General features: G+C 47.8%; 1 protein-coding gene across 7 annotated transcripts; it reads left to right on the plus strand.

Annotated features, from left to right (window-relative positions):
• Positions 1–38: 38 nt before the first annotated feature.
• Positions 39–27516, plus strand: DPP8 (dipeptidyl peptidase 8). 7 transcript variants are annotated; one of them, XM_027644467.1, is made up of 20 exons: positions 39–57; positions 4057–4326; positions 5824–5936; positions 6852–7025; positions 7903–8071; positions 9270–9380; positions 9743–9871; positions 11679–11740; positions 12727–12827; positions 14148–14325; positions 15526–15685; positions 16640–16719; positions 17485–17637; positions 18217–18352; positions 19074–19219; positions 19706–19852; positions 20257–20409; positions 21841–21983; positions 22679–22790; positions 23354–27516. In XM_027644467.1, the coding sequence occupies exons 2-20, from the start codon at positions 4068–4070 to the stop codon at positions 23474–23476; spliced, it is 2649 nt and encodes an 882-aa protein (XP_027500268.1). In that variant the 5' UTR covers positions 39–57; positions 4057–4067; the 3' UTR covers positions 23477–27516. The 7 variants fall into 7 exon arrangements, with proteins under 7 accessions (XP_027500268.1, XP_027500267.1, XP_027500266.1 ...); XM_027644466.1 differs by lacking the exon at positions 39–57 and adding an exon at positions 130–147; XM_027644465.1 differs by lacking the exon at positions 39–57 and adding an exon at positions 1153–1173.

Genomic DNA, 27516 nt, shown 5'->3' on the forward strand with positions numbered 1-27516 from the left:
TGCTGAGGAATCGCAGTGTCGTTTAGGCTGGAAAACCCCTCCCAAACCGAAAGCTTGGTGCATTTTCATGCTCTTGGTTACATTTATTGAGAAAATAAGGGAAAATTATTGAGAAAATAAGGAGAGTTTGGGAGCAACGTAATATATGTGTGTATATGTATGTGTATAGATAGATAGATAGATATGTAAAAAAAATTACTGCCTATAGTGGTATTCATGCTTAAAAAGTTCATGGAAAAAAATTACATGTAGAGAGCATTATCATTTTTTTTAATGTGTGAAACTTGATCAAAACAAAGTAAACGAGTAGCCCACAGCAGGTTTTAGAGGAACGTACAGTGTCCTTGGAAAGAAGGCACTAGTGTGTTAGTGTAAACTGTTCCCTCAGCACTGACCAGATATCTGCTAAATGTCTGCAAGTGCCACATCTCTACGGCTTTTAAATCCCCCCCAGGGATGGGGACCCCACCACTGCCCTGGGCAGCTCGTTCCAATGCTTTACAACCCTTTCAATGGAGAATTTTTCCTAATATCCAACCTAAACCTACCCTGGTGCAACTTGAGGCTGTTCCTCTTGTCCTATTCTTACATGGGAGAAGAGACCAACCCCATCTCAGCCGTGACCAGGGGAGGAGGATAGAAATGGAGAAAATGCCAATCCTGTGTGCTCCAACCTCTTTAAACTCCTACACTGCCATTATTACGTGCCCCAAGACCTCCCAGCGCTGGCACAGGCTTCCCAGAGCAGCTGTGGGTGCCCCATCCCTGCAAGTATCCAAGGCCAGGTTGGATGGGGCTTGGAGCAACCTGGGATAGGGGAAGGTGTCCCTGCTCATGGCTGGAACAAGACGAGCTTTAAGGTCCCTTCCAACTCAAACCATTCCATGATTCCGTGATAAAAAGACTAAAAAGTGACAGCACTGATTACGGTGATACTTCCAAAAATGATGCCCCTCGCTCCCTCAGCGGCTCATACAAGAGCCCTTTGCCCATGGCCATCCTCATTCCAGCAGCGAATCCATTCTTCCTCCATCCCAGCTTGGCACAACCTCTTCCAGCCTTAGGGTTTTCTGTGTGAATCTCCACATCAGTGGGAGACACAGACCCCGTGCCCCAGCCTGCCCTGGATTCCCAACCTCTGCCACCCCTGGGGCTGTGCAGCTACTGCAGAAGGTGGGCAGAGCTGTAGCAATGATCTCCAGGCTGCTTGATTTGGGAACACAAACCCCAGATACCCTTTTGGGCAGCTTGTGGGGAAAAACAGCCTTCAGGTCCCAGTGTGACCCGGGAATTCCACCTGCACCTGCATTTAGCAGGGGGCACCTGCAGCAAAGTTGTTTTTTCTGAGTTTTAGGGGGGTAAAAAAGACTTCACTTGACAAAAGGGGGCTTTGGTTTGGAAATTCAGGTGCAGAGAAATGAGTGGCTGAGGGGTCACTGGAGCCCGGAGGTGTTTTGGGGCAATCATTGCTCTGGAGCCTGGGAATGTTTGGGGGACTCAAACAGCCTTGGGGTGTTTTGAGGGCTCACTGGAACCTGAGGAGTGTCTGGGGACTGACTGCACTGGAGCCTGGGGGTGTTTTGGGATGTCTCTGGAGCCTGTGATTTGTGGGCTCATTGCGTGGAACATGTGGATGTTTTGGGGGCTCATTGCTCTGGACCTGGGGGTGTTTTGTGGGAATCACTGCCCTGGAGCCTGAGGGTGCCCCGTGCTGAACACTCGTTATTAGCAGCTGGGAAATTATTTTTTTTTTTCTGCTGTGGGCAGCGTGTCCATGTGGAAATGGTGGCATTTGGGGGGGGAAACACACGAGATTTTTGAAACCGCGGGGTCCCTGCGCACGGGGGAGGTTGCAAGACCTGACCCCCGTTAATTGTGCAGTGTGTATGCAAGTCCCGGCCCCCGTGCAAGGGGTGAGGAGCGTGTCCTGTATCCCGTATCCCGTGTCCCGTGTTCCTGTCCCCGTGTCCCGGGTGGGTGTCGCACCCCCGCAACCCGGTCATCCTGGCCGGCAGGCGGCGCCCTCACCAGTGCCGCGCTGTGCGGCCCCTCCCGGGAGCGGAAGCGGAAGCGGCGGCAGCGGCCCGGCGGGGCGGCCCGGCAGCAGCGCCCGCGGAGCGCCGGGAAGAGCCGGGGTGAGTACCGGGGGAGCCTGGGGCGGGGCGGAGAGGGGACTCCGCGCCGGGGAGAGCCCCTGGGGTGGGCGGGAGGAGGGGGCTTCACCTAGGGCGGCCAGGCCTTCCGCCCCCGGCCAGGCCTGGCCTCTACCCCGCCCCTGGGGGACTCCCCTGGGACCTGCCCACCGCTCCCTCGGGATCTGCCCCGGGCCGTGGATGGACCCTTGGGATCTGCTCCCGGCCTTGGGGGTCCCCCCTGCGATCTGCCCCCGGCCTTGGCGCTTCCCCCGGCATCTACCCTTGTCTGTGGAGGGACCTCCGGGATCTGCCCACCGCCCCCCCAGAATCTGCTCCCAGCCTTGGGGGTCCCCCCTGGGACGTGCCTGGCCGTGGAGGGACCCCTGGGTTCTGTTCCTGGCCGTGGGGACCCCTCCGGCATCTTCCCGGGGCACAAGCCCGGGCCGACACCCCCGTGCCGGGTGCCCGTTCTCGCTGTTATCGGCTCGGTAACGTTTCCTCCTGTTCGGTTTTTATCTCTTTTGTTGTGAGAAGTAGGTCGGGTTAAGACGCAGCAGCACTCGGGTGTAGGTGGGGAAAGGAGACTTTTCTTTGTTGGAATCGTGCAGATTAAACGGGTTCTGTGATTGAGGTTTGGAGGCTCTTGTCTGTGCACAGCACTGCTCTGGGCACGCCTCGGACCCTCCCTCCAGCTGTACAGGGCTGTTCTATTCTGGGGTATTTGTGCTATAAATAGCGTCGACAAAAGAAAGACCTTTGTTTGTTGGGTTTGTGCTGCCAAAGGTGGATCCAGACCTGCTGGGCTTTGCTTTTGGCAGTTTGTGTTCAAATGGGGTTGGGCCAAGGTGTGGGACGTGTCTTTGTCACTCCCCTGAGGTGTCTCAGTGGTGCCGTGGGAGAGCTGCTCCACCAGGGAGCTTTGCCAGCTGCCCAAGCCCTGGCCTGGGGATTCAGGGATCCTTCAGAGCCTGTTTGCTCCAGGGAAGAGCTTTATTTAGGCTGCATTAGTGCAGTCTTTCCATCCTATATATAGAACCCCCTCTCTTTGAGGATTGACAATCCTACACCTTGGATTCTCCAGGAATGAACTGTGTGGCAGGAGTTTATGGCCTGGATCATTTTGGAGCTGCCCTTAGGTCTGGGATTTACAGTGGGAGGACTTGATTTCCTCCTGCCAGGCATCTGTGCTGATAATGCCAGCTCAGCTACACTTGGTGAAGCACAGCTGAGTGCGGGAGGAGATATCTGCTCCATAAACAACCTGCTGGGCAGGATAGGGCTTGTGCTGCAGATAAATCTGTCTGGGAAAGGCTTTTTGCACAGTGTCCTCTTTCTCCTGGTGTTTGCAGTTGTGGCCCCGGGGTGATAAAATAGTGGTGGTCGTTTCTAGACACTTCTGAGTTTTGTTTGAAAGGAAGTGCAAGCAAATCCAATAAATTATAGGAGAATAATGGGAGTAAGGACGTGCAGCTGTTGTGAATGGCCTGATAGTTTCACAGCAACTACTGCTGTTGTTTCTTCTGAGCAGTTTGTCCCTGCTCTGGCTTCACTCCTGGTCATCCCCCATTCCCATAGCAGTGCAGGGAGGGGGCATTTGGGCAGATCAGGGGGGGCAGGAGCAGAGAGGAGCTTAAAGGGGAAGAATTCATCCACTTCATGAACTAAAATGAGCAGTTGGTATGTGAGGGTGTGGGAAAGGCCAACAGCCATAAATCTGTGTCTCCATGAAGTCCTCACTCCCGTTCCAAAGGGCCGAGTGGTGCCTTTGTTTTCCAGAGCAGGAATCTCTTTCCTCTCCCTCTTCCTTGTGCTGTGGGGTTTATTCCCCACGTGGAGCGATGGTTTTCTTTGCTGTGGGGTGTGCTGGGGGTCTGCAGTGGGGGTTTCCTGGAGCTGACCCTGTGCTGTTCCGTCCTTCCAGAAACATGCAACATGGCAGCAGCCATGGAAACTGAACAGCCGGCGCTGGAAATCTTTGAGACCGCGGGTCGGGAGGAGCAGGTCCCGAGGGAGGAGCAGCCAAAACTGGAACCTTTCTATGTGGAGAGGCATTCCTGGAGCCAGCTCCGGAAACTGCTGACGGACACGCGGAAGTATCATGGATACATGATGGCAAAAGCCCCTCACGACTTTACATTCGTGAAGAAAAACGATCCTGAAGGTCCCCATTCCGACAGGATCTACTATCTGGGTAAGCTGTGACAGCCCCTGTCACTGCGGGGCTGTGGGGCTCTGACTGCTCCTGACAGCTGGGATTTCTGGCAGTTAAACCAAAAGGGATTCCAGGCCACACTGGCTGGGCAAAAGTCAGGATCGTGATCTCAGTGTCTCCTTAAAACTTGTGATGTAACTTCCCATGGGAATGGGTGGGGGGTGACCCATTAGAGCTGGAAGAGAACTGTGAAGTATCCTCTGTTCCCAAGTGTTGTCCAAGTGTTCCCAAGCTGGAAGTCTGTTCAGTCCCTTTTCTCTCACCCCTCTCCCAGAGCTGTGCAGGTTTGATCTCCTCTCTCAATGACAGATGTTGGGTAGAACCTTGTTCTCCTTAAAAGTTTCCTTCCAAAGCAGCGATGATGTGTCATTTTAGAAGCCCTTTGTGCCTCAGCTGCCGATGGAGCAGGTTTTCCAGGGATCCTGTGGGGAATAAATAGCAGTGTAGGGTGGGGGCAGCTCAAAGAGTAAATACTTTTCTCAACATTTTTGGTCTTGATAAGGAAAAACTTGATGTAGTTTGTTGTTCTTGGCCTCGGTGCCTCACTTGGGCATTGCTTCACTAATTAATGTTCATTTGATAGAAGTGATTTGGCTCTGCAAGTGATACTGTGAGCAGCCCTCCGGGTGGCTCTTTGGAGCAGCCTTTGTGGGAGAGGAATGCTTTTGTCAAAAGCTGCACTAGCTGAACATGAATCCATGAAAACCTGGATTAGGGAGAGAAGCAACGGCTGGAGCAGAGGCCTAGGAGCCAGAGCCATGTTCTATCCCCACTGCTCACCACTTAGACTGCTTTGCTTAAGCTCAGGTTTGTGATTCACCAGCTCTTTGTGCAGTGACATGGCCAGAACACTGCTGGTCTGTCCCTTTTTCCCCTTTTCAGAGGATGGGGATCATAATCCTTGAATGGTGCTGAGTTCAAGCACATCACAGGGGGGTTAAGGCTGAGCCCCTGGGGTGAGCTCTGGTTTCCCAAGTGCTGCTTCCTGAGCTTGGCCTTCCCTGGAGCACACCTGGCTCCCTCTGGGCTCATCCCCATGTGCCTGGGCAGGAGCCTTCAGAAATCTGAATAGCACTGTGGGAGAGGAGCAGGAAAGGGACATTCAAACCTCCCTAAAAGGTGGGGTTTTTTCCATTATCTCTGAAACACGAGCTGCATCATTTATCCCACCAGAGGATCTGGCAGAAAGGCCCTCCTTGATTTATAAAGCTTATGGAATAAAAGGGCAGCAGGAAGACACAGTCATGCTTCAGGCAGAGTGGGGTGAGCCTGGGTGTAATTCCTTGTCCTCTACCTTTTCCATGAGTTGCATTTCTGCGAAACAGGGAATTCCCAGAGTGGGGCTGCAGTGCAGAGACCATCAGTACTTTCTCTTGTAGGAAGGGCCTGGGAAACTTTTTGGAAATCCTGTCAGAGTGAATTATTAACAGAAAGCTAATACACCTTTTGTCTTTATTTTCTCCTCCTTTTCCATAGCAATGTCTGGGGAGAACAGGGAGAACACACTCTTCTACTCTGAAATTCCCAAAACCATAAACAAAGCTGCCGTCCTGTTGCTTTCCTGGAAGCCTCTTCTGGATCTTTTTCCAGTGAGTCATCATTTCTTTTTTGCTTCAAGGACGTGGGCTTCGGGCTTGCACCTGTAAGCCATCATTAAAATTTGAAGTTTATTGTCTTAAATATTTTAAGATTCTCCTTGCACTTGGCCAACCCTGCAGCCATCCCGAAGCCGAGCACAGCTTTCTCCTGTTTGGAGTCATAGCCTCTGTGTGTGCTGGATGATTCCTCCTTTGCTGAGAGAGATGGAAAATTCTAATTTACATCCAGTTCTGTGCTGTGAGATCCTGGGGATTGCTGGAGGAGCCTGCAGTCTCCAATCACTTCCCTGCTGTCTTGCAGGGGAAGTGATAGTTCCCCCGAGGATCAGCCGGTGGCTCCGTGACTCATGTGGAGCAGAGCATCCCTTTCCCACTCACTGCAACGTGCATTCCCTTTTCACTGCTGCACACAGCAAGCCTGCACCATCCCATCCCAGGCAGCGTGGCAGGTTGGAGGCGGTGGGACAAACCCCACATGGCATGAGGTGTATTTTTCCCCATGTTATCTCCCAGGGCTGTCAGCCAGACATAAAACCCGAGCTGCGCTCTCCTCCCACCAGACCAGTCGCTGTGTGTCTGTGAACATGAGCAAAGCCTCTCCTGCTCATTCCAGAAGTAACAGACCTTCAGGCTGATCCTTGTCATACCAGGAATATTGGGAACAATGCTGGTGTGCTAGGGAGGGGTGGCTGTCAGGTTTACGGCTGTGTGGGATCCGATCATGGCCTGCACCTACGAGTGCTGATGGCAGAGGCAAAGCAGGAGTGGGCTCCCAGCCGGCAGCAGGATTCCGGAGGAGGAGGCAGTCTGCACAGCCATCTGCTGCTGGAAACTCAGCACACAGGGATGCTCCAACAGTGGGGCGTGCAGAGCAGAGGTGTGATTGTGTTCTCTGCCTGTTTTCAGGCCATCCTGGACTATGGGATGTACTCCCGGGAAGAGGAATTGCTGCGGGAGCGGAAGCGGATCGGCACCGTCGGGATTGCCTCCTATGATTATCACCGGGAGAGTGGCACCTTCTTATTCCAGGCAGGGAGTGGGATTTATCATGTGAAGGATGGAGGCCCTCATGGATTCACTGTGAGTTTGCTCCTCTTCTGTCTCCCTGCTCTGACCAGGAGCTCCTTTGGCTTAGAGTGAGAGCAGAGAGCGTGATCATCATCACTTATTGCAAGTGACCTTGATAACCCTGGAAACATGGAGAAGTCCTCCACAGGGACGCATTTCCATGGTCATAGAAACTCAGATGGAGGATTACAAGAAATGGTAAAAACCATGGCAGCAAGGCAGGACAGCAGATATTTTTAAATTATTTTTCACGACTAGCAATGTCCATAAAAAGCAACAAAAGGTTCCCTGCTCTTCATGGAGTCAGAAGTCACATCAGAGACAACTTCATTCCCCAAGCTGCATTTCCAGGTCACTGTTCAGGGGCAGTGCTGGATGTGTTACACCATTTGGCTGTACAGCTTGCAGAACAAGCAGCCTTTACTCTGCTGGTGCTGAAGCTGGACTTCAAAGCTGAAATAATTTCTTATCATTACAGCAGATGCCTGGTGTCTGTCTAACCCTGTTGTCAGGGGGAATTTACTGTACCCTGAGCTGCTTTTGGAGGACAAGGTTGCATGTTCTGCCAGCCCCTTTTAGGGTGCTGTTTTTAAGAGTGTGCCAGGATTCTCTAGACAAGCTGCCCTCTGATTTGGGGCTGATCCTCAGCAGTGGGGAGAGAGCCCTGGTGGAGCCTGTGCAACCATGGTACAAGCACAACTTTCCCTATAAATTACCTGCATGGTATTTTCATGTGTTTAAAAGGAGTAGATTTATCTGTAAACATGTATTTGTAGTCAGTGTCCCCACTGCTGTGGCCTTCTGAAAATCCAGGTTACTTGGTGCATGTGTTCATGTGTTATCATTGCTTTTTTTGTTTGTTTGTTTTTTTGTTTTAAATTCCAAACAGCAACAGCCATTAAGACCCATCCTGGTAGAGACCAGTTGTCCAAATATCCGGATGGATCCCAAGCTTTGTCCAGCTGATCCAAATTGGATTGCGTTTATCCATTGCAACGACATCTGGATATCCAATATAGAATCCAGGGAGGAGAGGAGGCTGACCTTTGTGCACAATGGTAATTAATGCACCCTGAATCCAACCCCTGCACCTCCTCTGCACTTGTTCTTGCCAGACTGAAGTGAGCAATGGCACTAAAGGTTCTCCTGAAATCGGGGTCGTGGCCACTGTTTATCCCACCTGGTTTGTCACGTTCTACACGGTTCCCCTGGTGCACATACTGTGGGATGATTCTTTTCCCTGCACTGTGGAATCTGGCAGAATGAGTTGTTTGGTGGGTACATATGGAAGGGCTCTTCTCCTGAAACACAGCACATTGCTTTTTACTGGAACAGCCTTTTTTTGTGTGGAGGAGCTGTGGGTGGAATAGAGCTGGAGGAAAGTTTCTGTCAGGCTGCAGAGACTTTGAAAAACAATTGAGGCAGTTTCTGAATAGCACTGGGGGTTCTGCTGGCCCCTCATACTCAGTGACCTGGGTCCTCACTTCTTACCCTCTCCAACTCTATTTTAGACTAAGAAGAAAGAACATGGGAAATTGTGGATAAAACACTTTTTAAAAATCAATTACATTTTGTACTTAAACTATGTAATTTAAATTTTAGTTAATTAAAATTCCTGACACTTTATAATAATGCTTTAGATTATTCAATGTTAAATATTAAAATATTATGTAAGTACAGTAAAAATAAACTGTAGCAATGACTCCTTCTCAGATGATAATTATTTATGGAGCGCTGCTAAGTTACCTCCAGGGTAACAGGAAAAATATTGAAGCCCTATGGATATGTCATCATGTTGAGGTGTTATGTAAGTCTGTTACTTTTGGGTTGTACAGGGAATGAAATACTGGTGCTTTCATTTTTCTGAATGTTGATGTTTTCAGTTTCAGTTGTTCAGGAAAGGTTTGGTTTGTTTTTATTTCTTTGATTTTCTTGAAAGTTGTGGTTCCACCTCACTGAGCTCAGGTAGAAAGAACATTATCTTTTTGGACCCATTGAGAACCTGATTAGGTAGGAGTAAGAGGGGAGGATGGCTTTATTTTCCTAAAGGAAGCTGCCATGCCAGAGAGGATTAAATCCTCCCTAAATAAATCAACAGGGAAGGGTGGAAGCAGAGGACAAATCTGCTGAGAAGTCAGATTTATTATCGTGTAGTTCTTCCCAGGGGGTTGAACTCGGGTCATGTCTGGTATAATGCAGAACTGGTTTGGTTCTACAGCACATCACAAACTAATTCTTTGGTGTCTGTTTTTTTAGAACTGGCCAATGTTGAGGAGGATCCAAAATCTGCTGGCGTGGCCACTTTTGTGCTGCAGGAGGAGTTTGACAGATACACTGGCTACTGGTGGTGCCCAAAGGCACAACCAAGTAAGTGTGGTGGATGCAGGCACAAGCAGTGACTTCTCTACTCTGCTGTCCAGGGCAGAGTTATTTTTTTTTTTCTGTTACTTGTCTCTATGCAAGATGGAAACCTTATAATTTCTTTTGAGCTGTCAGCAGTGGGTATGTTACAGGGGCCTTGTGAGCACTGGAGGAATAGACTTCCCTTCTCACAACAGAGGTGGGAGTTGTAAGAGTCTCAGAGTTTTGCTTAATGAAACATGAATCACAGGCTTTGTTGGATTTTTCTTCTTCCTTCCAATCTGCTTATGCTCCTGAGATAATTGATGCCTGCAATAACTGATAACGAGAGCTGTCCTGTTAATTCTGCAATGTTAATTCATTTACAGCACTGGATGGGGGTAAAGTCCTTCGAATTCTTTATGAAGAAAATGATGAGTCAGAGGTGGAAATTATCCATGTCACATCCCCCATGCTGGAGACAAGAAGAACAGATTCCTTCCGGTACCCCAAAACTGGTGAGAGCCTGAAGCTTTACATCCCTGTGTGTCTGGGAGACGTGGAATTTCATTCCATGTGCCTGACAGCAGTGACTCTCCAAACCTAGAGCAGGGATGTGTTTGAGTGGTGGAAACATGTTTGGGGAAGCTGCTCTAGAGCTTAGATGGGTCACTGGTGACTGTGCTGATGCTGCAGCCCTGTGGTTACGAGGGCTCTGTCTGGGTGTCAGGAGTTGGCAGAAACCCTCTCTGATGCTCAGGATTTTGGAGCTGCTCTCTCAGATCCTGGCAGATCTGAATTATTGAGGAACTGGTTCTCGTTACAACCCCGTGTTCCTGAGGGAACAGCTGCAGAATGACAGCCTTTTGGTTTTTTGGGAGGGTTTCTGTTTAGCTGCTGGCAGTGCCCTTGCAGTTCAAGTTCTGAAGGAGTCAGTTCTCCAGGATTGCTCTTGGACTTTGAGCAGCAAACTCAGCATGTTGCAGCCTGCCAGGAAAACCTCCTGTGGTCATATTTTTGAAAAATGTATGATCTGGAGACTTCAGCAAAAAGAGGTGAAGGCAGGCTTGAAGACATAAACTGGAGTGCCATTGGAAGCAGGGAAGTGGGATTTAAGCAGACCTGCTGAAGCCTGATTCAGTCAGGTGTGAAGAGTTTGACCCTTCTGAGATGTCCCTGCTGTCACAGCAGGGCATGTGGCTCACAGATAACAGTGCTTTGCTCTCTTTCCTCACTGCTGAAATCTTCATTTTTTGGACAAATATCTTCTGTTTGGGTGACCTTTCCAAGCTGCAGAATTCATTCAGATCTTGCAGATGCCCTGATCCACTGGGAAAAGTGTTCTATTTTTCCCCATTTACTACTTGTTTTGAGGAGAGGGAAAGGTTCACTGTGAGCCTGGGAAGCAAGAGGTGACTCCCTGTGGGTTTTGTGGTGCTTGTGGACACCCAGATTTCGGAAATTATTCAATGCAAAGAAACTGAGCTAACCAAAGCCCAAATAAAGGTTTTAGTCTGTGGGTCTCAGCTTCCAGTGTGAGTTGCAGGGACAACAGCCTTTTCCTGTGGAATGTTATGAAGGTAAAGCTTGAGGAAGTGGAGAACATTCTTCCCTGGGAGAAGTAAGGACTTAAATAGGTTGGCACTGTGATCCAAGGCAAGTTGTTTCACCTCAGTGCATGAGGTTTGGTGAAGTGAGAGTACTTCACAGCAGCACTGAGAATATTCAGAGTACATGGAATTGCCATGTGACTCCTTGTGGATCAACTGGCAGTGGATTTATTCTTTAAAGTCCCTCTTCCTGTGTGGAGCAGGGCAGGGGCTGTACAGCAGGATGAGTTGCTTCTTTGTGGAAAGAGTTAACTTTAGATTTTCACTGATCAACACAAATATGGAGCTTTGTTATCTAAATGGCACCAGTGATGGCAGTAGGCTTTTAGGTTTAATTTTCACAGTTAATTTTCACAGATGCTTTTTAGCACTGGGTCATTTTCTATGTACCACCTTGAGAATAAGAGCCAAACAGGCAATCAGAGCTTGCTTTGCTGTACTGATCACCCCTGAGCATTTACTTCCAGCTGGTACCTGCATCCATTGACTGTGGGAGAGAAGGCTGACTGTGACAGTAGCATGTTTGCAGGATTACAATCCACTAAATCTCCTCATGTTTGCTGTTCCCTGCCTGGTTCTGTGCTGTCTCACACAGGCATGGAGGTTATGTGATCAAAGAGCACTCTGCTGTTTGCCTTTTCCAGTTCTGTGTGAGTAACACCACAATAATCCCAGCAAACAGCTGGTGCCTGACTGGTCACATCTGTTTTTACAGGTACAGCAAATCCAAAGGTCACTTTCAAGATCTCTGAGGTGACAATCAATGCAGAAGGCAGAGTAAGTCTTTGTTCTGTTTGTTTGCCAAATACATAGAATTGCTGTGATGATTCTTTGGTAACATTCATTTTCCAGTTCAGTACAAAGGCACTTTCTTGGTTGTGATGGCTTACTGGCTTCTCTGGAGGCAGTGCCCTCAGCTCATTCCTGGTATCTGTGTGCAGCAGTGTTTCTCAAGGCTGTGCTTTCCTTCCCTACCACTGGTGTAAAAACCCAGCTGCAGAGCAGAGCATTTTAGGTGTGGGTGGTTAGACCTTCTGTGACTGATCTCTCGATTGGCTGCAGATATTGGGAAAATTTGATTGCAAAGACAATATATCACCTTACAAAACCATGTGGAAAGAGATGAACTTTGCTGTTGCCCTGGGATTTTTTAACAGATGCAGAAATTTCCATAGCCCAGTCCAAGACCTTTGGACAGCTGGGAAATCAATCTTACCAAACAGATACAGTAACAGAATTATTGGGATTCTCTCTACTCTTCAGCCCCTTCAGCTATCAGCAGTCACCTGTTGGGACAGTGATGCTGGTGTCAGCCAACAAAGGCAGGGAAAGCCTTCAGGACCCTTTGGGTACCACTGGAACTTGTTCCCAGTCCCAGCAGGAACAGACTGCAGCACGTTAATAACTGGAGGTCATGCAGGACATTCAGCACCTGCCCATAAAAGCACCCTCAGTACAAACCCCCTCCCCTTCCCAGAGGGGAACTGAGAGTTCCAGTGAGTTGTCCGAGATGAAGGATGGATTTGTGAGCAGCATCCAGGCTCCCTGGTCCCAGCCCTGGCTGTACAGGTAGAGTGCAGCTCTCCTGCTGTGCTGGTGTCTGGCTACAGATGGGCTTCAATCCCCTGTGCTGCAAAGGCTGAACAATCTCAACTGCATGAGCTGCACAGAAAAAGTCTTCTGTGTCCAGACTCTCATCGTGCATGAAAAAACTGGTTGTGGGGGTTCATCTCAGTGTCACTGAATTGCTGCTTTGTCAACAGATTGCAGATGTTGTGGATAAAGAGCTAGTTCAGCCCTTCGAGATCCTCTTTGAAGGAGTAGAGTACATTGCTAGAGCTGGGTGGACGCCAGAAGGAAAATAGTGCGTATGTTACTCCTGTCTCTGCTCAGAGGGTTTGGGGTGATACAGTCAGAAGCAGATTGTAGCGGTCTCTCTCTTCTTCCAGCTTAAGCCTGCTTTCACTTTTACATTGCTACCAACTCGTTTGTGCAAAGGGGACCATTTTTCCAAAAGCCAAACCAGGCTCCTCGCTGTCTCTCTCCCTGGTCCCTGGCCCCGCTGCTTTGGTTTTGGGCACTCGCAGCCTTTGGTGTGTGTGTCCTCTCAGCGTCCCTGTGAGAGAGAGTGCAGTGCTATTGTCCCCATTTTACAGATGGGGAACTGAAGCCCAGAGAGGTTAAGTGAGAGGTCACGCAGGAAGTCTGTGGCTGAGGAGAGAAATGAGCCCAGTCCCCCAGGCCCTAGGCTAGAGCCCTAACCACTGGACCATCCCTGCTGACCAGACTTACTGATCAGAAAACCTGCTGTAAGTGCTACTTACATTTGCATGTCATTTTAACCCTGTAGATGATGTAGTACAGCGTTTCTAACTCACCAGAAGCTTCTCCAAAAGGGTTTTTCACCAAAAGGGTTGTCCAGCCCTGGCACAGCTGCCCAGGGCAGTGGTGGAGTCCCCATCCCTGGAGGGAGTTAAAAGCCATGTAGATGTGGCACTTGGGGACATGGTTTAGTGGTGGGCTTGGCAGTGCTGGGGGAATGGTTGGACTCGATGATCTTCAAGGTCTTTTCCAACCTAAATGATTCCATGATTTTCCAGAATCGCACTCCTCCAGTTTTTGAATCTAAAGATGGCTTTCACATTTTTAGGTTTTTTCCCCCCTCAAATGTGGAAGGAGTCCAGGGATACATTTGTTATATTATCCTGCTTTTTGCAGGATTATTGTTAGAGCTACATGCAAAGCGATCAGAATATGGCAGGGGCTGCTGCCAATCCACTGAGGTGCCAGTGTTATTCTCTGCCAGGTGTAGGTTTAAAGCAATAGTATTTTTACAAGCATCCTGAAATTTCAATTGAGATTTTTCTGCTTCATTATTCCCTCTGATTTTTCTCCTCTCTTTCTCCCTTGAAGCACAATTCAAATCAGGGAGAATGGAACGAATTAAACTTTTGAACCTGCAGTGCTTATGCAATATTGAAATGAAGTGAAATAGGTTCTTGTGTTGTGGAAGAAATTTGTTTATGTGGGTGAAATTTTGCACGTGACTTGGTGCTTAATCTGCAGTCGAACATTCCTGGCTCCCCCAAAATGCCTGGTGCTAGTGAGTGTCTGCTGAGATTTTCAGGCCTGTGTCATACTCATGGTTGCATGTTATTTTCTCTAATATCTGTCTCCCCAACAGCATCTGGTCCATCCTGCTGGATCGCTCCCAAACTCGGCTGCAGATCGTCCTGATCCCTCCTGCATTATTCATCCCCACAGAAGATGATGCAATGGAAAGGCAGAAACTCATCGATGCTGTCCCAGATTCTGTTACACCTTTCATTATTTATGAAGAAACAACAGACATCTGGATAAATGTAAGAATTTGAATTTCAGCCTTCTCTGACAGTTTGTAGCACTTGAGCAGCGCTGGTGTTTCTTGTGCTGCCTAAGAGAGGGATCCCACTGTGCAAGTTCTGTGCATATTCTGTGCTTCCTGCTGTTAAAAACAGTATGTAGAGAACAGGAAGATTTGGGATGTGAAAACAAGAGCTGCTTTGCTTGAGGCTGCACAGTGTTCAGAGGCAGGAGCAGAGCCCAGGGCTCTGGGGGTCCTTGGCACCCCCTTGCCCACAGTGTTACTGACACTCTGCAGCTTCTTGGTGCTGGTTGTTCACCACCAGATTAAATATTCTTCAGCCAACAAAGATGTAGCAAGATGATACTGGGTGAACAAGTCCTGAGAGTCTGCTGACAAGCACTAACTCCCTCTTGAACTACTGTTTTTGGTGAAATAGATTGAGGTGTGATGTTGTGGCAGGTGAACAGCAGGGCCTGTGCTTTGACCAGACACTGGTGTGCCTGGTTACTGTTGCAAAAATGTGTGCCCCCTCCTCACACTGCTGCAGATACAGATCCAAGGATCAAAGGGAATGCCACTGGAGGTGTGCCTGGAGCATCAATCACTGGCAGGTGGCTGGATCTTTCCACAGAGAGCACTTGCACAAAGCCTTCCAGTGAATGGTCCCTATACAGTGACTGCCCTCTATGATACCAAGTTTTCTCCTTAGCAATGGTGTCATGGTTTTGGGATGGTGCAGTGAGTTTTCCTTCCTCCAGTATTTTTACTGGCTGGAGTAGTTTTTGACTGGCAGCTCATCCTGTGCAGATAAATGCTCCCAAGTCCCTCAGAGGGTTTTCCCTTGAAGGAAGAGTTCTGATGAGTGGGAAGATGACGTGAGCTCATCTTTCTTTAAATAACTTTTCACTTGAGGGCTTGCAGACAGCACAGGACAGAGGTCTGCAGGGCTGGACCCACCCCGTGACCAAGCTAGAAAGGCAGGTGCAGAAAAACTTCATTAGTTTGGTGACCACCATATAGAGTTAGACTGGCAACAAACTGGAGCTGTGGGGATGTGGCACTGGCTGCAGACCCCCCCAGCTCAAAGTGTAACTGGTTCTCCCAGTAAGAGACAGTGCTGCACCCAGTTAGCCTGGACTGTGTGGTGTGTGTTGAGCACCAAGAGGAAGGTGTTTTCTGTGACTGATTACAATAACCCACTGCTCTGTCTCCACAGATCCACGATATCTTCCATGTTTTCCCCCAAACCCAGGAAGATGAGATAGAGTTCATCTTTGCCTCCGAGTGTAAAACAGGATTCCGGCACCTGTACAAAGTCACCTCGGTGCTGAAGGAGAGCAAATACAAACGGTCCTGTGGAGGCCTCCCTGCCCCCAGTAAGGGAAATTATCCTTTTGCTTTAGTTGGGCATTTGCTGCTGCCTGGTGAGGAAATAAATGTCCTTCCAACTGGCAGGAATTATTATCTTATTGGAAACTTCTGCCGTTGTCCAGGAAAGCTCTTCCCTGTACAGTCATTCCTCTTGAACAGAAATTCTTCTGTTTTCAACATGCATTAGTTTTAACCCTGACCCTTCCTTATGGACTAGAGGGAAAAGTTTCCAAAAACCAGATGGGGGGAAAAATCTGCCTGTGATACTGTGATACTTAGTTGGCTTTTCCTCGTCACTGCTGGGGTTTGGTCTTGCTCAGATGCAGGATGTCACTGTGTGCAGAGCTCCCAGAGTGACTTTTCCACAGCATGTGTCCTTTAATTCGCAGTTTCATGCTGTGAGACTTAATTTACTTGGTGTGTGTTAAAGGCACTTACTGAACTCTGCATGCACAAAAAGTACACCTAATTTTCCTAGAGGTCCTAGTTTAATGCAACTGTTGATGGGTTGTTTTTTCCCAGGTAGCCTTATATCCTGAGTGGATTAGATTTCTCTGAATGCTTATGACCTTTTTTATTGTTATATCTCCCTCATTCTAAGGGAAATTAGACTGTCTTAGAAAAGCAGTTGTTCCCCACCCTGTTGCAAAATTGCCCATTTTTTGACACTTCACATTCCCTTTGCCCACTCGTTTTTTAAATGTAAAACCTTTATTTCTATGCAAGTGACAAAAGTATAAAAGTAAGTCCTGTGAATCCTTTGACATATATTTCACAGAATGTTAAGTAGCGTCAGCCCTGACATTGTCTGGGGAGCTGGCAGAGCTGGGGGTCTGCTGCAGAGACAGGTTACTCTTGGGCTTAGTTCTAGGAAAAAAACTTGGGAAGAAGAAGAATTATTGTGACCATGTTTTGTAAAAATTTAAAGTGTAAAATCTCTTTATATTTGTTATTTGCAGGTGACTTCAAGTGCCTCATCAAAGAGGAGATAGCAATTACCAGTGGGGAATGGGAAGTGCTTGGCAGACATGGATCCAATGTAAGCCCTGCTCTTCCTGCACAGATATCCTGCCACACACACTGCAGGGAGATGGTCTCTTGGAGGGATCACCATAATCCATTAATCCTGTCTGGTTTTAGCCAGAATACCCAGTGTTTCTGTTCCATGTAACTTGTCAGCTTGCACAAGGAGGGAAGGAATGCTCCCCAAACTACTGCTCTTCTAGCTCTGAGCTGGATGAATTCTTTGATAATTTGAATCAAACAGCAGCTCACATAGAAGTGTTTTACTGGTTTGGTCTTTGTAAAGGACTTGGAAATCCTTCCTGGTAGTTAGAAATGGGATTGGGGAATGAGATGTGCAAGTTGACCTGAGTTTGAATCTGTTCTGCTGTCTGCTGTCCCTCCAAAAGAAGGGACAACTGAGGAATATTTAATATAGCAGGGAGCTGCTGCCTTGATTTCCTTCTGGGATGGTTTATATCCTACATGATTTGGGAAAGGATCTGAAGAGTGTGGAAGTGACAAAGAATGGGGGACAGTTATTTAGCACAGCAAACAATAGGGGAGACTGGGAACAACAAAGAACCTACATGAGAGAGCTGATCAACCAGGTGTGAAATGCAAACTGTGACAGAGTTGTGGACAGTGAGAACAGTCATTTGGCTTATTCCTTGCAGATTGTTGGGCTCCAACTCAGCACTATGGAAGTGGGCCTGAGGGGAGACCTGGAGGCAGAAGAGCCGGGTATTACTTTGACAAGGAACAATCTTGAGGGATGTGTTGTCTGTTTTGCTTCTGACAGATCTATGTGGATGAAGCCAAGAAACTGGTGTACTTTCAAGGCACAAAAGACTCACCTCTGGAGCATCACTTGTACGTTGTGAACTACGAGAATCCCGGGGAAGTGAAGCGACTGACAGAACGTGGATATTCCCACGCCTGCTGCGTCAGCCAGGTCTGCCTGGGGGTGCTCTGCCTTGTCACCAGGCTTATCCTTCATCAGTCAGCAGCCAAGGCAGTATTTATGTATAACAAAAGCACATTTTATGCCGTGTTGTGGGCTCCTGTACGTTGTACAGTCAGTGTGTAAAACCACCCTGGAAACCAGATTTGACCTCCCAGTTCATTGCTCTCCAGGTCACTTCAGGCAAGAGGAGACAGGATGAATTGCTGGAAACTCTTTGAGCCTGACTCTCTTTTTCCTGAAGTGAATTAGAGAGCAGTGACCAGAGGAGATGAGCCTGGGATAGCATTGGCTGGAGTTCCAGGCATCCAGCTGGGAATTCATTACCCAAAGGGAGGTGTGTGACCAGGTCCTCCTGCCACTGTTGGTTTTGCAAGTGTATCTTTGGCTTTGTAGTGTTAATATGAGCCTTGCCAAGGACTGTAGCGTTTCAGAGTCAAAAGTGCTCAGACTTCCTGCTTTAATTTGGTCCATAAGCATCTTCTGAAAGATGTAGATGCAGAAAGAAATGTTCAGTTTTACTTCTGCCTCTGCACTGAGGAGTTCAAGGCATGCTCTTTTTCTCCCCAGGACTGTGACATGTTCATCAGCAAGTACAGTAATCAGAAGAACCCCCACTGTGTGTCACTGTACCGGCTCACAGGGTCAGAAGATGATGCAGCTCACAGGACAAAGGAATTCTGGGCTACCATTTTGGATTCAGCAGGTAGTGGCATGGATGAGGAACAAGAAAAGGACAAACAGGGTCACAGGATGAAAGATAACCCCAGCATATGCTTGCTTGAGATTTGCTCTTGTTGTGGGTGACTGGACTTTTGTCTGAAACTCAGCCTTGTGTGAGAAGTTCTTGGAAATACAGGAGGGACATTTTCAGCTCAGCAACAAATGGGTGTAAACAGACCATGAAGGAATTTTAGCTCATGGAAAATACCAAGTTTTAGCTCAGGAAGGGATTTAAGTGCACTCATTTACGCTGTGCAATGCATCTGTTCACGGGTGTGCTCCTGGGGAGGGGTGTGCACCTCTTAAACAGTGTGTGCTGCTGCCTGCTCCTGGGATTGTGGGACAGCTCTTGGGCTTTGTTTTCTGTTGTGTTTCTGTTCCCTATCATCTCGCTGTGCTTTCCACATGCTAATGTGTGAGACCTAAGAGGGTTAGGAAGGGACAGGATATCTGTAATGGCTGTCAGGGGAGAATAGTTACTGTTGTTTGCAGGAGAGTAGGGATGGGAATGTGATAGGGCTGAGGAAGCTCACCTAGGGCTGGGGCATTCCCTGTCTCTGTCTAGACCCAGCCACATCCACTGGAAAGCATGGGAGAGCTCTGCTGGGATTGCAGTGAGACTGGTGACAGGGCAGGGCTGAAGCAGAGCTGCGTTATTCATCCATTCCCTGTTAAGCCAGGCTCTCTGTTCCCTCCCATGGCAGGCCCTCTTCCCGATTACATTCCCCCTGAAGTGTTCTCCTTCGAGAGCTCCACGGGGTTCACGCTGTACGGGATGATGTACAAACCTCACAACCTGCAGCCTGGGAAGAAGTACCCCACTGTGCTCTTCATCTATGGAGGCCCTCAGGTGAGTGGTGAGCAGGGGGTGGGCTGGCTGGGCCACTCTTGCTCTCCTGCAGGAACAGTTCCTGCTCCATGCTGAGGGCAGCATGTGGCATTTTGCCTGTTTGGTGCGTGGCTGCTTGGCCAAAGGTGCTGTAAGGAGTCAGGATTTCCAGGTCTTGGATTGAGGCACTTCCCCTTGTCTGAGAACAGCAGCAAAGATGGAACTAGGGCAAAGGGGAGTCAGGTAGTCCCTGTTCCCAGTTCTATCTCCCTTTCCAGGTGCCTCACTGGAGTTCAGCTCTTCATACCTGAGACACAGAGTGGGGGAAGAGAGGTTATTTCATAGCAGGGAGAGGGAATTCAGCAGGGAGTAGGGGTCTTCAAAACTTTACATTATAAAAATATAAACCATTTAGAGGAAGGGAAATATAAATAAAATCAGAAGTTGGATTAAGAGGTGACCTCTGGGTTCTGATTCATGTGTGGTTGTGCTGCTCTTGTGCTCCAGGTACAGCTGGTGAACAACCGGTTCAAAGGAATCAAGTATTTCCGACTGAACACTTTGGCCTCCTTAGGCTACGTTGTGGTTGTCATTGACAACAGGGGTTCTTGCCACCGAGGGCTCAAGTTTGAAGGAGCCTTTAAATACAAAATGGTAAGTGGAGCTCTGAGTCTGGCTCCGTGCTCAGCCAGAGGTGGGTCTGAGTCCCAGTGTTAGCTGAGCTGAAGCACTGGTTTGGTGCAGGTGCCCAGCACTGCCTGGGTTTGGGGACAGGAACTGGGTATAGGTGAGATTTGAGGGAGGAAAGGTGCTCAGTGTGGGAAAGACAAAATGTCATGGTCTGTGAGGTGTGAGGCAGCTCCAGCTTGGCAGCCCTGACACACAGTGGTGCCTAAGGGGGGCTGTGACTCCCACCAGCTGCGATTTGCAGGACACTTCCATTCTCAGCGTGGGTTACTCTTTGGCAGCAAAGCTCTGGAGGTGGTTTCCATGGGAAATCGTGGGAATGAAACTGTTTCCTGTAACTAGCAGAACTTGCCTCTGCCTGTGCCTCGCAGGGGCAGATAGAGATCGATGACCAGGTGGAAGGGCTGCAGTACTTGGCGTCGCAGTACGACTTCATCGACCTGGACCGTGTCGGCATCCACGGCTGGTCCTACGGAGGATACCTCTCCCTCATGGCTTTAACACAGAGGTCAGATATCTTCAGGGTATGTTCATGCATTGAGTACTTACTCTGGTGGTGCAGACAGAATTTTTCCTTTAATTGTGTGACCTCCCATGAGTGTTCACAGCACAAAGACCTCGGAGCTTGCTCTGGACACGTGAGGGTACAGTGCAGTTTCTTCAAGAGTCTTCTATTTGGGTGACTTCAGAGAGAAGTTGCTTTTCTATTTGTTATTCTGTGGTGTTTCTAATTAGGCTTCCAGGCTTTGGTTATTTTTTTGGTATTTTACAGACAACAGATCTAGAAATCAGTGCACTCTACCTTTGGGCAGAACACATTTGCCATTCAAGAAGCCTGGCATGGCAGAGGAGTGAGGGGCTGTTGGGGTAGGCCAGTTTCTCTGGAACATCTGAGTCTGGTCTCATGAGCTGGGAGTGAGGAGGAGCAACTGTTCCCCCCAGTCAGCTGAGCACAGATGGATGTTCCCTCTCTGGATCTGTGTAAGAGAGCTTGAAACTGTTGGACTGTTGAGCTCTCAGTGACTGAGCTGTGCTGATGTAGCTCCACCAATCTCAGGTCACCTGTGCTGAAGGTGCCTTAGACAGTCCCAGCTGCTGCCCACTTTGTGCCAGCTGAGCTTTTTGTGTTGTGAACCAGGTAAGAGAAACCATCCTGCTGAAAAACAACACCTCCTTCTCATCCTCCTCCCTCTTTCCTGCCCTGAGAGAGTAATTCCTTTGCAGACAGATCTATTCCCAGATCAAATTGCCTGTGGTGCTTCGTAGCAGTGTACTCTGAAGCAGCCAGGAGGGCAGGCTGGGGATGGGAAGAAGTGCTGAAATTCTTGTGACTGCCTGACTTTAGATCACTGTAATAAATGTCCAGACTGCCTTTGGGCACGTCTCAAAGGCAGAGATGTGGGAAGAGCTGGATATTGCTCTCAGGGTGTGTTTTGTACTTTGTGGCTGCTCTTGCTTTCTCCAAGTCCGACCTTAATATTACTGGGAGGTTTAATGATTATTTGTCTCAATCCATAATGATTGTTATACTTTTACTTTTAAAAACGCTTACCTTGCGAAGGAAGGGGGGTTGGGTCTTCCTGTGGTGGTTTCTTTTTTCTTGTGGGTCTTTTTTTCCACAAGCCTCTCTGCAAGCTGGTGGTAACTGAGTCCTAGGGAGCTGTCATTCCCAGTTTCTGTTCGATATTCAAATGAACCTAAAAGCACAAAAATCCACAAAATCCACGTCCCTCAGCAGCCCTTGCAGGTGGTTTTGTTTCTGATTTATCTGTAGGATCTCCCTGTGTTCAGCACGTGTGGGTCATAGCCCAACCACGCCACGTGCAAACTGGGAGAGGGAGGGCGGGCATTGCTTTGCTTTTTCCACAGTTAGAGCAGGATAAAGCTGGGGAAGGGAGGGACATGCCCAGTCAGGGGTTTGGTGTTGTCATTGCCCTCTCCTGTGGAATTCCCAGGTGGCTGTAGCCGGAGCCCCCGTCACGCTGTGGATTTTCTACGACACGGGATACACGGAGCGTTACATGGGCCACCCGGAGCACAACGAGCAGGGCTATTACCTGGGATCTGTGGCCATGCAGGCTGAGAAGTTCCCTTCTGAGTGAGTTTGGTTCTGCCTCCTGCCTTCTACTTTTCCCACCAGGAAAGTTCAAGCCCCACGGACACGTTTTTATCTCCCTGTTTGTGGCAGTTGGGTCCTGGAATCACAAATGCTCGCATTAAATAATAATTAAAAAAACCCACCAGTACCCAACAGTAATAAACTTAATACTGGAATGAGCATTTGTATAATTACAGGCCATTCCATGTAATCCCTTTCATAGTAGCTATAATTAAAGAGCATCTTTCATGTCTAAAGAAATGACAAACATATCTTCAGCTGTTGTTAGCGCTTCAGAGCCACATTAAGTGGAACAAAAATTAGTTGATCAGGATGTTTTCTGCCTGTTCTGAGGCTGTGTCAGCACAGCAGAGCAGGCTGGGACCAGGGACTTTCTCACCAAAGAGCTGACAATCAGCAGTGTTAAGCAAGGTTTAAGTCCTTGCATTGTCCAAGCCAGGAAATATTGCTGAGAATAAATAAGATACACAGATAAAAGGTCTGACTGTGATACACACGTGCAGGAAGAACTTTCAGAGGAAGAAGGAATAAGTTTGGTCCATCCAGAGCAATTTACAGCAGTGAAGTCACCACCTTTAATGGAAACATTTTTTTTCCAAGGAGTGTTTTTGAAGGGATGTGTGTGGACTGTGAAAGGATGCTGCCTAGAACTGTTTGCCTCTTGCTTTTCCCAGACCAAACCGCTTGCTGCTGCTGCACGGGTTCCTGGATGAGAACGTTCACTTTGCACACACCAGTATTCTGCTCAGCTTTTTGGTGAGAGCTGGGAAACCCTATGACTTACAGGTAAGACCAGAACCAGGGTATAAAGGTGATGTGTCTGTCTTTGGGGAGTCCAGAACTAGAACTTGCAGCATGGCTGTGCAGGGCAGCTTGGAATTCCAGGATAAAACTGTAGCGTTTGAGCTGAGCATTTGTTTAAAAGTAAGATTTTATGAATAAACAAAAAAAATTGGGCAAATGAGCAGCTAAGGCTGCTCCCAAGGAGGTCTCAGTTGGGAGGTAGTGCAGGAGTGTTCATGCAGTGTGGAACAGGGTTATGGATTTGATTAAATGCTGCTGGTCAGGCAGGTGCAGCCCAGCTATCCCACACCACACTGGGGAACTGGGAATGCCCAGATTGACGGGATGGCTCTGGGCAGGAGCTGCCTCTTCTCAGCCAGGCTCAGCCCTGGATCAGGGGGTGCAGTGGGTTCTCTCTGGGTTCAGGCAGTGGAGGGATGAGGTGTGTTAGCTCAGAGTTAATGCAGAGGGATTCCATGGACATTTGGAATGTGGCTCTGGGACGGGTTTAGACTTTGGTGCCCACGACTCTTGTGGATAGCTACAACTTTATTTTCCATTTTTAGATCTACCCTCAGGAGAGACACAGCATCAGGGTGCCTGAGTCAGGAGAGCACTATGAACTGCACCTGCTGTATTACCTGCAGGAGAACCTGGGCTCTCACATCGCTGCCCTGAAGGCCCTGTGACCAACCCCTCCACTCCGCTCCACGGGCTGCGCTCCGGACGAGGAGGTGCAGGGAAGGAGAGCAAACAGGATGGAACGTTGCATTCTGGTGCCTGCCACACGTACACACATGTACACACACTCACAGACACTTTTTTTAAAGAAGTAAATTTGGTGCCATACAGGAAATTAAAGTACGGTGATTTAATAACTTCGAAGTTTAAGCTGTAAATAAAATCCACTGTCTGTGGTATAACACAGTACCATGGGTGTTCTCTGGGGGGAGGAGCTGAAGCTGAAAATAATGTCCTTCTGCAGCACCAGAGCTTCACTTTTTAAAAGCATTATGACATAATTGATGTATTTTTACAGTGTGTTCCTTGGTATCTTATTACATAATACTGGATGATTTGCTCACTACACAGCAGGATTTTGTTTACCTGAATGGTTACAACTTGTATTAATTTTAAATGCTATCATATAGCTTTTATGCTTCATGAGGGGGATATGTCTCACTCCTTAGAAGCTGGTCACAAGTTGGACACATCACCTATCTAGATGTTAATTGTTTTTTAAGAAGAAAGACTTTTAAGCTGCCTCCTAATGAATTTAAGGTTTGGATTCAGTTCAGTTGATGCCAGGTTCTTTGATTCCTTCTCCCCCAGGATAAATCATTCTCTTTTCTTCCAGCAGCTTGAGATCCTATCCTGATTGTACTTGATTTCAGTGGGGAAGTGAGTTGATATTTTACTGTGATATGGACATAACAATCTTTTATTCTGAGGTGCAAACTAACTTAAGTCAAAGAGCTGAAACTCTGTAAATTTTAAAGCTTCAAAGTGCATCCCACTGACATTTTTCCCTGATGTTCACTCTGGAGCTGGGTTTGCAATACTCTTTCCTTTCCCTCATGTCAGCATGATATAGGCATATGCATCCTGTTAGGATTTTAAAATTCAATACTCTTAATTCCAAGGTCTGCAGAGGATGTGGGGCAATATGAACTGTTCCATAGAATTTCCTGTTGTATGAGGGACTTTTTCCCAGGCTCATGCTCTGTCCAGTCCTCTGTTCCTGGGTCTTTTCTAGCACTGCTCTGTAGCATGATAATGATGCTGATGCTGTCTCTGAGAACCCCTTTCCATGCAGCTTCAGGTAACCCCCCAAATCCTCGAGGGATTGCAGTCCCAGTGGCTTTGCTGGTGAGGTTTTAACTACACAGCAGGCTTGGCTGAAAAGCATAAGAATGTGAGGGCACTTTTAACTGGCAACAGGCCGTTTAGGATAGAAATCCATAGCAAAATGATTCTCTTTAATCCAGGAAATTCCACCCCTGGGACTTGCCTCTGAGACTCCGATAAGTTTTAATGGTTTTCTTAGAAACCCAAGAACTTCCTTCTCTTCCTCATTTGGTGCTAGAGAGGAGCAGAGCACGATTTTCTTTTCATCTGCTGAAAATCTGGAATCACTCTCGGTGTTTACACTCTTAGTACTCCACATGTTGTAACCTTGTACTTCCCTTGATTTTTGTGCTGTTCAGCTCGATCCCGAAACTGGGGGATTGAACAGAGTCTGGCTGTGTCGGATCAAACCGCGTCGTTTTCCAGTTAAACTGCTGGCCTTGGGCACCAAAACAGTGGGAGCTGGTGCACTTACATGGTTGTAAAATCCCTGTGTGAGAACAGGATCTGGGGTTTGGGACACACAAAAGAGCCAAAGCCAACAGGCCTGCAGTGAGGGCATGTTCCCTCCGCAGCGGGGAGGTTCGGTTTGGGCTGTTCGCTGGTTTTCAGACCACAGTGATTGTAAGTGGATCAGTTAAAATGCCACTGGCAGGTCAATAATGGGTTTATTTTGGGAAGGGCATGGCAGGGAAGGAGCCCAGCTCCTGGAATGTCTTCTCTGAGTGGTTAATTGAGGCTGAGGCAAAGGCAGCATCCCAGTGGTGTGTGCTACAGTCAGCACTGAGAGAGGAGAAACACAACAGTGAGCGGAGACAAGAATAAGCTGTTCCTCTGGAATTCCATTGTGTTCCCAATGTGTTTATGCTGTATTATATATACATATATCTATATCTGTTCATATATACATATATGTATAAAATTACATGTGGATGGTATCACCTTTTCCAAGGTTGTTTATATTTTGTTCAATATTAAATTAACTTGCTTTTTTGGGGTGTTTTTGTTCTTTTTCTAGAGGTGATTACCCTTGAATGTAAATGTGTATGATTTTTAAGATGAAATCGATCCTTTTGTTTAAAAAAACAGAACAAAAATGGCCTTCATCAAACAGTGCTTTTTTTTGGGAACTGAAGAACTGAATGTTATGCAAGTAAACCAGGCTGGGTTTGGATTTGAGGCAGGATGTGATTATAAGTGCTGACATATAACTTTTAATAATGCATCCTTCCACTGTTTTAAATATACACATCGAAAAGCTATTAAAGTACAATGTACTGTAACTGCTCTGTTTTGCAACATAAATTATGGATTCTTCCTTTCCCACCATTTTCTTTCCTTTTTACCGTAGTTAAGCACTTTAAGACCCCGTGCTCTCTTATCCTGTGGAAGTGCTGGAGGATTTATCACCAGAGTTTTGTAGTTCTTGCAGAAGAGATGCCTTAGATGAAGTCTGATTCCAGCTAAATTCCCAGGGAAGAAGGGCAAAGCCTGTTGTGATCGAGACTGCAGAGGTAGGAAGGTGTCAGTGCTGAGGGACTGTTGTATCCATATTTTTAGGGGGAGTGGTATTCCTGCACCTCCTATGGTGAGGTGCTGGTCTGACCTTACAGTCCTGGAGATGGGAATGTTGCTCGAGGAGGTTTCCAGCCTGTTTGATATTTGGGATTATACTTTGTCACTTCGTGCATGTTAAAAAAAATCTCTTGGTTAATGTGAGTTTTCAGCAGAACTAGTGAAATCCTGGGGAAACACGTTCAAGGGAGGTTGGAGGAGGAAGCCATCCCTATATGGCTCCCAAACCAGAGGTTGGAATGTCCAACAGGACACCTGCTCTGAGCAGGGGCAGGGCTGAGCCTTCCCTGGTGGTGGCACAGGTGTCTTTGAGATGAATGTTTTCATATATTTAATGGTATATGTGAAATATGGGGATCTGAGTGCTGAGATACTCAATTGTTGAGTGTTGGTGCCAGCAGTTCCCTCCTTTTTGAGGTGCTTGGGATGGGTTGTGCTTGTTTCTGGTGGAAGCACGTTCTTTCACCCCATTTTAATGCAGCTTCCAGCGATGCCTTGTGAGTGTGGGATGTGCAGAACTGTTGGGTTTCACCCCCACCCCCTTTGTTTGCCACGGTCTCTTTTTATTCAGAACAAAGTAAAATTAGTACCTACCTACAACTGCTTATTTTTTACAAACTCAATGGAATAACGAGCTCAAAGCACTGAGTAAAGCTTTGAAAATAACTAACTTCATTATATTAGAATGGAAAATGCATTCCCTACTTATTAGTGGTGTTTGGGAATAGGCTATGGAAAAACTTTCTGAGCGGGATGGTGTGGTAATGCTTGAACCCTGGAGCACCTACGTCTGAGACTGGGTGGGAAATCATGGAGAACTCACAAACTCCCATCCCGGGGGTCCCAACCCATATTCCCTGCCAGGAGAAGTGGGTTGTGTTCCTGCTGTGTGTCCGTGTGTCAGACAGGCTGCTGGCATGTGACACCCAACTTCTGCCAAGGCAATAACCGAGTCTCAGTAACCGAAGCATCAGCCAGATGAGGACACTGCCTTGAGCTGCCTGTTTTGAGTACCAGGGCCCTGTAGGGCCTTCCCGTGTGCCCCTTTGGAGGGGGAAGAGAGATCTCCCTGTTTTTACTTGGCTGTTGTGCACAGTAGAAGTTCAGGTGTTTAATTTGAGAACATGAAGTGCCTGCTGTTTGCATTAACAAAATTGCATGTCTCACTCCAGTGGGTTTATTGGGCTCCCTCCCTCCCACCCTCCTGAGCTCCATGGCTTTTAATCATGTAAAGTGGAGACATTAGTTTTGCTGCGTTTTATTACGAAACCTTTGTTGCAATAAAGATGCTGCTAAATAAATTGAA

The sequence above is a fragment of the Corapipo altera genome, unplaced genomic scaffold, assembly GCF_003945725.1.
Source record: "Corapipo altera isolate COAL_440 unplaced genomic scaffold, ASM394572v1 50, whole genome shotgun sequence".
NCBI classification, from domain to species: Eukaryota; Metazoa; Chordata; class Aves; order Passeriformes; family Pipridae; genus Corapipo; species Corapipo altera.